A 12577-nucleotide genomic window follows, 5' to 3' on the forward strand; every position below is an offset into this window, starting at 1 on the left:
CTTCAATCCCTGATCAGGGAACTAGATCCCACATGCTACAACTGAGACCTGTGCAGCCAAATAACTATTTTAAAACATAAAGTGAATGCTTTCCTCGGTGGCCAGCCTTGCCACCTCTGTATCTGCACACGTTTGTTCTCCCTGCTCTTCAGCCTGTCTGCTCTCGGGCTTGACCAGACAGCTTCAGGCAGGGCTCACATGTGGCCGAGCAAGTCACCACCTCCGTCTACTTCAAGGGTGACTTAGTTCTTCCGGCCCTGAGCCCTAGAAATTGAGAATCAGCTTAACAAGTTCACTTAATTTTTCTGCAGCTCAGTTTCTCACCTGCTGTGAGAATCAAAAAAGACAATATGGGCATGATTTGTAGACCACTGAGAACAATAGTTTATTGTATTTATACTGGTGAACCCACAGAAATAACACTGACTGCTGTATCTTGTTCTTCCATCATTTCTGAAAATATCTCCTGGGGTCATACATGTTTCTCATGCACTGATGGACTGCTCCTGTCACCAAAAGGCAGCCAGGGTGACACTGGTTCATAGTCAGAATCCGTCCAAATTGACCTTGCTAAAATTATAATTTTTTAAAATCTCCTTTTAGCCTTTTACAGCCAAAATTTCAGCTGGCAAGCAATTTTGAAAGCTGGGAACAATTCTGTCCTACTGTCAGTAGTCAGATTCCCATTGGCTGCATGATTTGAGTGAGGGTTTAAAGGGACCATGTGTTTCCTATCAACTTGGCACCTGTATTGACCCAACAAGAAATGCAGGCAAAATACAGACTCTGTGTCAAAAAATGTTTTCACTGTTTTTTAAATGAGATTCTTGTCCTGTGTGTACTTAGCCCTAAATTGAGAAAGAGGAATTAGCATTTTAATATTATTCATATTAACTATTTTATTTTTACATACTAAGTTTACAAAACATAGAAAATATGAAAAGAAGAAGTATCCATTAACCCATGATCCAAAGATAAACACTGAACATTTCAAAGGATTTTCATCTGCTTTCTTTTTTAAGTGTCACATACATTATTTCACATCCTGCCTGTGGCCAGCCTGACCCTTGGCTGGTCAGCGGCCACTCCTTTTTCTTCTTTGCTGGGAGAAGTCCAATGATACTTAGTTTCAGGGCAAGAGGAGCTTGGGGACCACAGGTGAATTTTTCAGTTCAGTTCAGTCACTCAGTCGTGTCCGACTCTTTGCAACCCCATGGACTGCAGCACACCAGGCCTCCCTGTCTTATCACCAACTCCCAGAGTTTATTCAAACTCATGTCCATTGAGTCAGTGATGCCATCCAACCATCTCATCCTCTGTCGTCCCCTTCTCCTCCCGCCTTCAATCTTTCCCAGCATTAGGGTCTTTTCCAATGAGGCAGTTCTTCACATCAGGTGGCCAAAGCATTGGAGCTTCAGCATCAGTCCTTCCAATGAATATTCAGGACTGATTTCCTTTAGGATGGACTGGTTGGATCTCCTTGCAGTGGATTTCTGCTGCTGCTGCTAAGTCGCTTCAGTCGTGTCCGATTCTGTGCGACCCCATAGACGGCAGCCCACCAGGCTCCTCTGTCCCTGGGATTCTCCAGACAAGAGTACTGGAATGGGTTGCCATGTCCTTCAGCAGGGAATTTCTGGCCTAAGCCAACGGAGGAATTCTGCCCCCTTGACTCACGATTGGTTTATATCCAAGAGTGACAGTAATTCTGACCAATGGGAAGTGAGGAGGCCTGCGGCGTGTCCGGTGGCTTTGTCGGGGGGACAAGTCAGGGGGAAAGGCGAAGGAGTCAGGACAGACCCTACCTGCGTCCCCGAGCTGCTGGAAGGCCCAGCCCAGGTTCAAGTTCACCAGGCAAGGCGCGTTTCTCCGTGTTGGGCACGTCCTCTCCTGCGGCCGCAGACACTGAGTGGAGTTAAGCCGTTGACCCTGGGGCTCTTAACAGCTGTTTGCATGGTGCTCCGACCTATATCCCATGATATATTTATTGGGTCCCATGTTGTTACATAATGATGATGGCAAGTATTTTCCTTGAGCCTTGAAGACTAAGAGGAGTGCCAGTAACAGTGGCAACAATAGTCAATATTTATTTTTCTCTTTCTCTGCCATGCTGGAAACGGAGGTACACACTTCATACACATCTTTGCGTTCTCTTCGGGAGCAAGGGTGTTGTATTATGATTCCCATTTTATGACTGAAAAAACTGCGACATCGGTGTTTTTATATACTTTTTAAATGGCCTTTATTACTGTCTCTAGGACCTTTCTCTTTTGCTTCTACCTGCCTTCTCCTCCTTTAGGTAATTTTGCCTAGAAATTTGTCCACTATCTGTATCATTTTTATGCCAGTTAAGTTTCCTTATTGCATTTTTATTCTGCTTTACCTATTTTTTCCTACTTGTATCCTTTGGGGGATTCATTTAGGAGTTTTCCCATTCAGCAACATTTCATGACCATGTTTCCACAGAAATATGCCTCGTTGTTATTTTTAGTGGCTGCTTAGTATTTTATTTTATGAGTGGGATATATATAAATTGCACAGGTTACTAGCTCTCTCCCTCAAACTCAACTCTGGATAAACTAGGAAGAGATGGAGGCAAGAATCTGAGAACTGGATGGAGGCAGGAAACAGAATGGAAGAAGTGTGGCCGTGTCACTTGGGGCCTGCTCTGTGAGTCCAGCGGGAGGCAGAGAAATCAACTTCCAGATTCTCTTCACAACAGCCCTCTCACCATCAGGCCCAGGCTTCGAGCAAGATCGCCAGGTGCCAGAATGAATGAGAGAAAGTGGGGCTTGTGGTTTGCTGCTGCGATGGTAAGCATAGGTGACATTTAATTTCCACAGTAGTCTGGGACAAGCTCAGGATAAGAAAAGAAGCCACAGGGAAGAGGCTTTATTTTCTCATCTGCAGAGACTAAAGAGCCAAGTCTGGCCTGAGGGGTGCTGTGCCCATTCCTGGGGGAAGTCACCTGTAGAAGGTTCCCCTGCCTCTTCAGGGGGCGGGGAGGCACGTTTTCCCCTTCAGCTTCCCCATCAGCGAGCCACAAGCTCTGTCTGGACTCTGAACTCAGAAAGGACTCAAGGGAAGGGATAGTTAAGGAATTTGAAATTGACATGTGGTGAGGGTGGTTTAGTCATTAAGTTGTGTCCAACTCTTGCGACCCCATGGACTGTAGCCCACCAGGCTCCTCTCTCCATGGAATTTCCCAGGCAAGAATACTGGAGTGGGGTGCCATTTCCTTCTCCAGGGGATCTTCTCCACCCAGGGATCAAACCTGTGTCCCTGCATTGCAGGTGGTCTCCTACATTGCAGGTGGATTGAGATCGACATGTACACACAGCTATATTTTAAAATGGATAACCAACAAAGTACTACTCTATGGCACAGGGAACTCTGCTCAATGTTACATGGTAGCCTGGATGGGAGGGGACCTTGGGGGAGAATGGATACATGTATAATATATGGTTGAGTCGCTCTGCTGTGTACCTGGAACTATTACAACATTGTTAATTGGGTATATTTCAATATAAAAAGTTTTCCTTTAAAAAAAAAAAAGAGTTAGACATGGCCACTGCCCTATAGGGGTCTACGGAGCAACACAGGGTAAGAGCTGCAGCCAAGCATGAAGGCTTCAGGTATAAAGTTTGGGGCAGGAAATGGGGATCCCTTTGGTCAGGGCAGCAGTAGATGAACATGTGGACAGAGGGGGTGCAGAGAACCAAGCAAACCACAAAACGTTTATTTTTAAATAATAAATAAAAGGAGGAAATAGAGGCGAGGAAACATTCACAAAATCAAGTCTCTAAAGTGCTCTCAAACATAAATTTTAACAAACCGAGAAGCTGGATCTGACCTTAAAACCTGTTTATAGATATTTAACAGTTGTTCAGAAATGGTCTCCTGCTGTATCAGAAGGGAAGGGAGAGAGGGCTTCCTTGGAGGAAGTGTTCCAAGACACACAGACCCAATCAAATGACACTCAGAGAGACACAGAATCGTTGTCTAAGAAGAAAATGGAAATGTCTAAAGCCAAGTTCAAGATAAGAATATCATATTTCATTCATATGTGAGCTGCACAAGGTCTTCACTGTTTATGAAGATATATGATTCTCCGTCAATTAAATACTTCTGTATTTTTTGATTCAGTGTAAGGACAGCATACTTAGCCTATGAATCTACACAGTCTACTGAACCAAACCTCAGGATGTCTGGCAGTGAGAATGCCTTTGGGGCTTGAAATCCTCCCTCCTCAAGTTCTACCTATAAAAGAGAATGAAAGTTTTAGATCTAATTAATTGATTCATGTGCCTTCAAGGAGTGATTTTCATTCTAGAATGCAGTGGAATGTTCCAAGAGTCACCATTTGTCTTCTTAAAGCAAGTTGACATTGCATTTTATCCTGACACAGGAAGGAGAAAATCCAGCTGAGAGCATTGTCTTGGACGTTTGTCTTTTGAAAAATGCTGGTGAGGAATGCGCATATTTCCAGCCTTTGCACGTTAGGGGTAGAGGCCTGCGGTTTCATAAGGCCCCCTCCTTCCCAGGTTGGAGCCCCTCTAGCCCCTCAGAGTCTGGACGTCCTTGGGCCCCGGCCCCCTGCTGCACTCTCTCAGTCTCCTGGCGTGTGGAGCTGGAGAGATCAATGACCACGTCTTCCACACTGCTCACAGGACTGCCTTCCTCCAAGCCCCTCTGGGGTCCCGCCTGACGGGGGCTAGAACTTTCCTTGAGGTGCTCAGAGCCCCAGAGTGCTGCCAGCTTTTCTTCACACTCTGCTTTCCTTATCGTCCCTGCAGACTTTTTATGCATCCCTGGCAAAAAATTAAAAATTAAATAAAAACAGATATCTTTAAATATGTGCTTAGTCACTCAGTCGTGTCTGACTCTGTGACTATAGCCTTCCAGGCTCCTCTGTCAATGGGATTCTCCAGGCAAGAATACTGGAGTGGGTTGCCATTTCCTTCTCCAGTCTTTAAATATAGCAATTAAGTAAAATTTCTTTCTTGTCATTGCTGTCTAAATCCCATTAGGATTTCTGTTGCTGGTGCCTGTCTGGGGCCTACCGGAGAGTCTTGTAGGTAACTCTCAACATTAGGGTTTGTTGTAATTCTCAACACTGGGCACAGCCAGGGCAAATGCCTTATTTGGATGACATGGTGGTTTTTAAATTTTTATTTTAAAGTTTGTTGGCAAGATTTTAAAACCAAGAGATTTACATCAAAAGCCAGATGTCCAGCTTCTCTCAAAAAGTCAGGTGTCTGGCAACCCGAGGCCCACTTTCCTGTAAGGCCGCAGACCTGTAGACTCAATAAGCTCACCCCACCTGCTCATGTAAGCTCAGAAGGGTGGACCGGGTGACCTGCCCAGAGCTCTCTCTCAAGCTCTCCAGTCCTTGAGGGCAAAGATGACTTGATATCTCCAGTCCCAGCATAGTTTCAGGTGGGTAGGGGACCAAAAATGTTTTGCTGAACAAAATCCCTCCTCCTCCCCAGCCTAAAACTGGCCCCCTGAGAGCACCCCCTAATCCTAACTTTCTGCCTTGTTTTTTTCTCCACCTAATTTGCCTGGATGCTGTCTATAACTCATTTCTCCAAGCCCGTGGTTCTCCAGTAATAGCCAACAGACCAGTAAGGATGCCAGCTTCTCAGAACGTCCAGCCTCAAAGCTTGAACTCCAACAGAGCAGACTGTTCTAGCACAAAAACTAGGGGACAGAACAGCTACGTCGCAGGTGGTTATCAGCTGAACCGGGACAGAGAACCAGACCTCCAGAGTCCAGGGTGCATGCGGTTAACAGCCTGTAGGTTCACTGCCTGCACCGTCTTGCTTCCTATTGCCATGATCTGAACTGTGTGGTTGACAGCACTCAACATTGGAAATACATATTTCACGTAATGAACATGTATCATTCCACTCAGAGAACCAGGGCTTGACTGGACCTGTCCACACACTGCCTACACAGTTCCAATGAAAAATAAGACAACTGATCAGAGTCCAGGCCTTGTAATTAATTAAAAATAGGAGTAAATTTACACTGCTTGGCTTGGCAGTGGCCTTCCAGGCATAGGGACCCCGAACATCGCCCAAGTGGCGCCCAAGAGGGCTGCAAGGCCCTCTTCCTTACCCAGGAGCCAGGGTGCGCAGGAGCCCAGCAGGCCGCCCTCCCCAGAGCCCAGGACGGAGTCGGGCAGAGGGATGCAGTGGCGCACCATTGCCCCGTAGAGCCCGTACTCGGCCATCACGCTGCTGCCGCCCCAGCGCTTCTCTCGCTTCCGCCACTTGGCCCGCCGGTTTTGAAACCAGACCTAGATTGAGGTGGGAGGGGAAGCAGAGAGGCTTATAGGAGGAGACCCCCCCACCCAGCACAAAGGGGTATAAGGGCCAGCTACCCTCTCTGGGAGCACCTGGTCTCACAGTTCACAGGGATGGTAGTGCTAAGTGATCTGGATCAATTTCCACTGAAGTTTCCATGGAGTCAAGGATGACAAGACAAAATCAGAGCATCCCACACTGTGCAAAGAAGACAGTTTTTACTCTGATGGGAATGTTCACCGAGCAATGGTCCCTTCTAACTTCAGTTGTTGGATTGCTTTATCTTAAGAAAAGATTAATGTCAGATATTGTTTAAAAAGAGTGAGTGACTCTGACATAAATCACAGCAAGATCTTCTATGACCCACCTCCCAGAGTAATGGAAATAAAAACAAAAATAAACAAAAGGGACCTAATTAAATGTAAAAGATTTTGCACAATGATGGAAACTATAAGCAAGGTAAAAAGGCAGCCTTCAGAATGGGAGAAGATAATAGCAAATGAAACAACTGACAAAGAACTAATCTCCAAAATATACAAGCAGCTCATGCAGCTCAAAACTAGAAAAACAAACAACCCAATCAAAAAGTGGGCCAAAGAACTAAACAGACATTTCTCCAAAGAAGACATACAGATGGCTAATAAACACATGAAAACAACATTGCTCGTTATCAGAGAAATGCAAATCAAAACCACAATGAGGTACCATCTCATGCCGGTCAGAATGGCCACCATAAAAAAGTCTACAAACAATAAATGCTGGAGAGGGTGTGGAGAAAAGGGAACCCTCTTACACTGTTGGCAGGAATGCAAACTAGTACAGCCACTATGGAGAACAGTGTGGAGATTCCTTAAAAGACTGGAAATAGAACTTCCATACGACCCAGCAATCCCACTGCTGCGCATACACACCAAGGAAACCAGATCTGAAAGAGACACACATACCCCAATGTTCACTGCAGCACTGTTTCCAATAGCTAGGACATGGAAGCAACCTAGATGTCCATCAGCAGATGAATGGATAAGGAAGTTGTGGTACATATACACAATGAAATATTACTCAGCTATAGAAAAGAATGCATTTGAGTCAGTTCTAATGAGGTGGATGAAACTGGAGCCTATTATACAGAGTGAAGTAAGTCAGAAAGAAAAACACCAATACAGTATATTAGCATGTATATATGAAATCTAGAAAGATGGTAACAATGATCCTATATGCAAGGCAGCAAAAGAGACACAGATGTAAAGAACAGACTACTGGACTATGTGGAAGAAGGCGAGGGTGGGATGATATGAGAGAATAACACTGAAACATGTACGTTATCATATGTAAAATAAATGACGAGTGTAAGTTTGATGCATGAAGTAGGGCACTCAAAGCCAGTGCTCTGGGACAACCCAGAGGGATGGGGTGGGGAGGGAGGTGGGAGGGGGCTTCAGAATAGGGGCTGATGCATGTCAATGTATAGCAAAAACTACCACAGTATTGTAAAGTAATTATCCTCCAACTAAAATAAATAAATATATTTTTAGTTAAAATAAAACTAAAAAAAAAGGAGTGAGTGGCATGTCTTCTGACTTGGAGAGGATGTGCTGTCAGCACATAGGATGGCTTAATGTGAAGACAAAGACCAGTCTTCTGTGAGTGTGAGTATTTCAGGGTCAAGTGTGTATATGGCGGGGAGCTGGTGTGCAGAAAGTCCTCATCAGCTACTTACACTGGTTTTTTGAGGGTCTGCCGTGGATGGATAGTCATTTTTTTCATTGATATCTTTACATTATTTCTAGATGTTGTACAAATTGTACAATTGTTAAGAATGATTTCAGTTCAGTTCAGTCACTCAGTCGTGTCCGACTCTTTGCGACCCCATGAATTGCAGCATTCCAGGCCTCCCTGTCCACCACAAACTCTAAGAATGATTTAATAAAAGGTAAAAAGGCTGGAAGGCTACAGGGGTCATCCTGTCTAAATGAACACAAAGGAAGACTCTGGCATCTAAATGACCCTCGGTTTGTGGACGGAGGGGGCTGTTTCGAGGTGGCCGTGGGCTGACTCGCTGCATGTGAGAACAGCGTGGTCTCTGGGTGCTTTTGGGAGGAGAGGGGGCCCCTGCACCTGTATTCGGTCTTCGGGGAGTTCAGTCTTCACGGCCAGCATTTCCCGGGCATACACATCAGGGTAGTGGGCCTCACTGAAGGCCTTCTCCAGCTCTTCCAGTTGGTGGGTGGTGAAAACGGTCCTGCAAGGAGGCACATGGGCACATGACCACAGGAGGCAGCCAGGCTTCCCAGCCTCAGGGGACCCCATGCCTGCTCCCCACCTCATGAGAGCTGGGCACCCCACCTCCAAATGGGTAGCCTCTGGGAAGTCCACAGTTTGGTTCAAGCAAAACAGAGCTCTTTAGGTCCTTTTTTTTCTTCTCAATAAATTCCACCAACTCATTTTAAGAAGACCTATTTTAAGGGCCCACAAAATTTTGTCTTCAAAATGCTCCAGGGCCTAATAGTGCTGTGCTCAAAATGCTCTGGCAGTCTTGTGGTTAAGACTCTGCTTCCAATGCAGGCGGTTCCATTCCTGATTGAGGAACCAAGATCCCACATGGTGTGGCAAAAACTCTTTAAAATCATCATCATCATCATTAATAAAATGCTACAAAGGCTGACCTGCAGCCCCCAGGAATGGCACAATTACATTCCCAGATGGCTACTGTGTCCTTTCCCATGCTGCCCCAAGGCAGGACCAGACCTTCTCAGGCACAGGGTCTCAAGGAAGGTGGGGTGAGGAATGCCATGTGGGATCTTAGTACCTGTGCCTCCTCTTCTTCCTCTTGCTGGGGACCGGGGATGCCTTCCGGTCACTCCTGTCTTCAGAAGGGCTGTCCTCATCTGTTAGCACAAGGAGAGGAAGAGGACTTTAGAGGTGAGCACATTTTTCATTTTGCCCTCTGGATTTTAATTTGAGGATTGAAGCTATGAACTTGTCGGGGATGTTAATATTTAACAAGACAAGATCACAGTTTTCACATCTGATGACATATTCCAAGTGCTGCGCTTAGCTGACTGCCCATGCATATCAACATTATTCTTCATAAATTAAAAAAACTCCATGACAGCTGCTATTATTATCCTCTTTTTACAGAGGAGGAAACCAAGGCACACAGAGAGATTAACTTGTCCAAGATCACAAAGGTTGTCAACAGTGAAGTTGGGATTCAAACCCCAGATGTGTGTGAAGCTTAAGCTACTTGAACACTAATTGCATTTCCTGTTCCCTTCAGCTTCCAAATTCATACACTTCCTTCTGCTTCCATCTCACGTTCCTTATCTTAGCCATTACGCCAACCCTTCTCAAGGTGAGGACTGAGGTTTGTGACATCAAAACCCTCCTCAGAGCTGGCCCCTGCCCTGTTGTACCGATTTCAAATCTCTGAAAGTGGGACCTGGGAAACTCATTCTTGGCAAGGGTGCCCAGATGATTTCACAGATGTGCGTCAAAAATTTTAAGAACCCACTCCCCTATGCTTTATCTTTTGAAATCCATTATATTGAAAGATTTAGGCTGAAAGAAAGTTTAGAAGACCAAACTATGGTCAGGTTTGTTGTTGAAAAGCATATATGTTTCAAAATACTAAATGTAAATTAACAAAGGCAAAAGTAGTAAAATAATATCAGTTTTACTCCTACATCAGTGAGTTCACCAGAAAATTGGATTATGATATTATACTATCTGTGCTGTCCAATCTGATACCATTAGATACATAAAGTTATGGAGCCCTGAAATGTGGCCAGTCTAAATTGAGATCAGCTGTGAGTGTGAAATATCCAATGAACTGAAGACAATAGACCCCCAGAGTAAAATATTAATAACTCTTAAATTGATTACACATAAAATGACAATATTTTGTAGGTATCACATTAAATGAGACATAGTATTTAAATCTGTTTCACCTATTTATTTTTCCTTTTTATTGTGGCTCTAAGAAACTTTCATTACACTCACAGTCACATGGTGTTTCCACAGGACAGTATTGGTCTTGATCTTGAGAAATACCCTCACAGGCTAGGATGTGGTTGTATTTTGCCTTAGCTTTATGGGTCCTCGCAGGGAAAAAAATCCACAGTATGAAATCGGTTCCTGCATTTTTAGGAAGGGGGCGGTTATTTGCTAGATACTGGTGGTAATGAACCCCCCTGCCAATGCAGGAGGACACAAGGGATGCATGTTCCATCCCTGAATCCGGAAGATCCCCTGGAGGAGTGCATGGCAATTCACTCCAGTATTCCTGCCTGGAGAATCCCATGGACAGAGGAGCCTGGCGGGCTACGGTCCATCAGGTCTCAAAGAGCCGGACAGGACCGAAGCAACTTGGCACCTAGTAGACACTCATGAAATAAAGTCCTCTCAGAGTGGGTGTCTGCTGACTGCGCCTGCTTCCTTTAATCAGCAGTGGAGACCAGCGCAATTTCTGCATTCAGCCGCCTGGATGCTCAACTCTGCGGTCTACTATCACATAGCTGTTCTCCCTGTAACTCTTCCGAAATTCTCCGTTCTCTTCCCCCATGTCCCAAACCTCTCGACTTCTCCGCCCTGTCTTTGTCGATTTCCACTGCTCTCTGCTTTCCCCCACAGTCCGTGCCGACTTCTCTGAGAATCTGGGCACAGCTGCTGTAAGACGGGCGAGTTCGCTTCCCTGGTGCGTAGAGTAGGGGAGAAGCGGGGTGCCCAGACTCACTCTTCAGCACCTGGAGGAGGACAGATCCAGGCCTCCGCCCCGAGCTTAGTCAAGAGCCAGTCAATCCGTCAATCAATTCGTCTAATCTCTCCTGGAGTCGGCGGGTACCGGGTTCCGTGCAGCTGATGAACGAGGAAGGCCCACCCAGGTTTCCTGACCCCTGCGGCACCCAGAGGCCGAGCCACGCGTGGCGGAAAGTGTTCCCCGGAGGCTGGGTCGCTGAGACCCCAGGACCGGTCCGGATCGGGTGGTGGTGTCCGCGGGGTGGCGGCGACCAAGCCCTGAGGAGAGGCTGGGGGTGGGGGTGGAGGGGGTAGAAGGTGCGGGTGCGAGAATGAGCTTCCCGGCACGGCTACGCTCTGAGGTCCCCATTTCTGCAGACCTGGGGGGCTGGGGTGGGGCCCGACAGGGCGCCAGAGTGTCACTCTACCCACCCGAGCCGAGGAAAGAGACAGTAGGGGCGCGGGCTGGCCTTCTTACCGGACGTCGACACGCTTTCGCTGCGTTTCTGGCGGGCGGCCAGGGGCGGTAGTCGGCCGGGGACCCGCGGGGCGGGGGGCTCAGGCCCCTCGGGCGGCAGGAAGGGCACGTCGGCGAGGAGCAGGCAGGGTGCCCGGGCGGGCGCAGGGGGCTGCGCGCCGAAGCCGCAGAGGAGGCCGAGGCCCAGCGGAAGAGCTCCGCGTGCAGGGCAGGAGCCTCCGAGCCCTGGGCCGGCGCGGGGCGCGGCTGCCGGGCCTTCGCACCCAGATCCCGGCCCCGGGCCCGCAGGTGCGGGCAGCTCGGCCTCCAGGCCCAGCAGGTCGGTGATGGCGAAGCCCCGGGGGCGTGAACCGGTGGGCGGGCCTCCGGGCACCAGCGCCCTGCTTCTGGCACGCCCGTCGGAAAGCGCGTCTCGGCCGGTCATGGCTTCTCCGGCGGCGAGGCTGGACCCTCTCGTCCGTCACTTTCGCGGAGGGGGCGCAGCTCTGAGGGCGCTTTATACAATCGGGCGCCTGGAGGGCTCCAATCAGCGCGGCGCGGACGCGTCACGCCCGGGACCCCGCGACATGGGGACGCCACCTGCCCCCCTCCCTTAGGTCGCCGCCCTCCCAGCTGCGATCCCCTCCATCAGCACCCTCTCCTCTCTCCTCTCCAGTCGTCCCCCCTACCAAGCCCACCCCGGTTCTCGGCGCGAGTCGTCCCCTCCCTAAACCTCTAAACGCCGAAAGTTCCAGATTCCTTCGGAGTCTTCTCTCCCTTCCGGGTGGATTCCCCGTTGAGGGCCCGGCGCAGAGCCGCTCTCCCCGCACCCAGTCGCCCATTAAGACCAAGACTCCGTTCCCAGCCACAAATCTCCCCACTACCGCCAATATGAACCCCGCCAGCCCTACAATGCCACCGCCTGAGCCAAGGCCTTCCCTGAAAATCCCCAAGGGAAAAGGAGTGGAAAACATTTATTTAATCCGTGCCTACTCCATCTCCAGCCAAACCCACCCCAGCGCTCTAGCGGCCGGACTGTCCCGAGTCGCAAAATTCACCGGAGTTGAAGAAGTAGAGA

The 12577-nt window shown here is 48.1% G+C and overlaps 1 protein-coding gene across 1 annotated transcript; it reads right to left on the reverse strand.

The window, feature by feature from the left end:
• Positions 1-974: 974 nt before the first annotated feature.
• Positions 975-12035, reverse strand: VSX1 (visual system homeobox 1). Its single transcript, XM_020879215.2, has 5 exons — positions 11521-12035; positions 9115-9193; positions 8424-8547; positions 6121-6301; positions 975-4808 (listed from the first exon to the last, which is right to left on the reverse strand). Exons 1-5 carry the CDS (start codon positions 11942-11944, stop codon positions 4519-4521), a joined length of 1098 nt encoding a protein of 365 aa, XP_020734874.2. The 5' UTR covers positions 11945-12035; the 3' UTR covers positions 975-4518.
• Positions 12036-12577: the final 542 nt, after the last annotated feature.

Source organism: Odocoileus virginianus, chromosome 9, assembly GCF_023699985.2.
Source record: "Odocoileus virginianus isolate 20LAN1187 ecotype Illinois chromosome 9, Ovbor_1.2, whole genome shotgun sequence".
Lineage (NCBI taxonomy): Eukaryota > Metazoa > Chordata > Mammalia > Artiodactyla > Cervidae > Odocoileus > Odocoileus virginianus.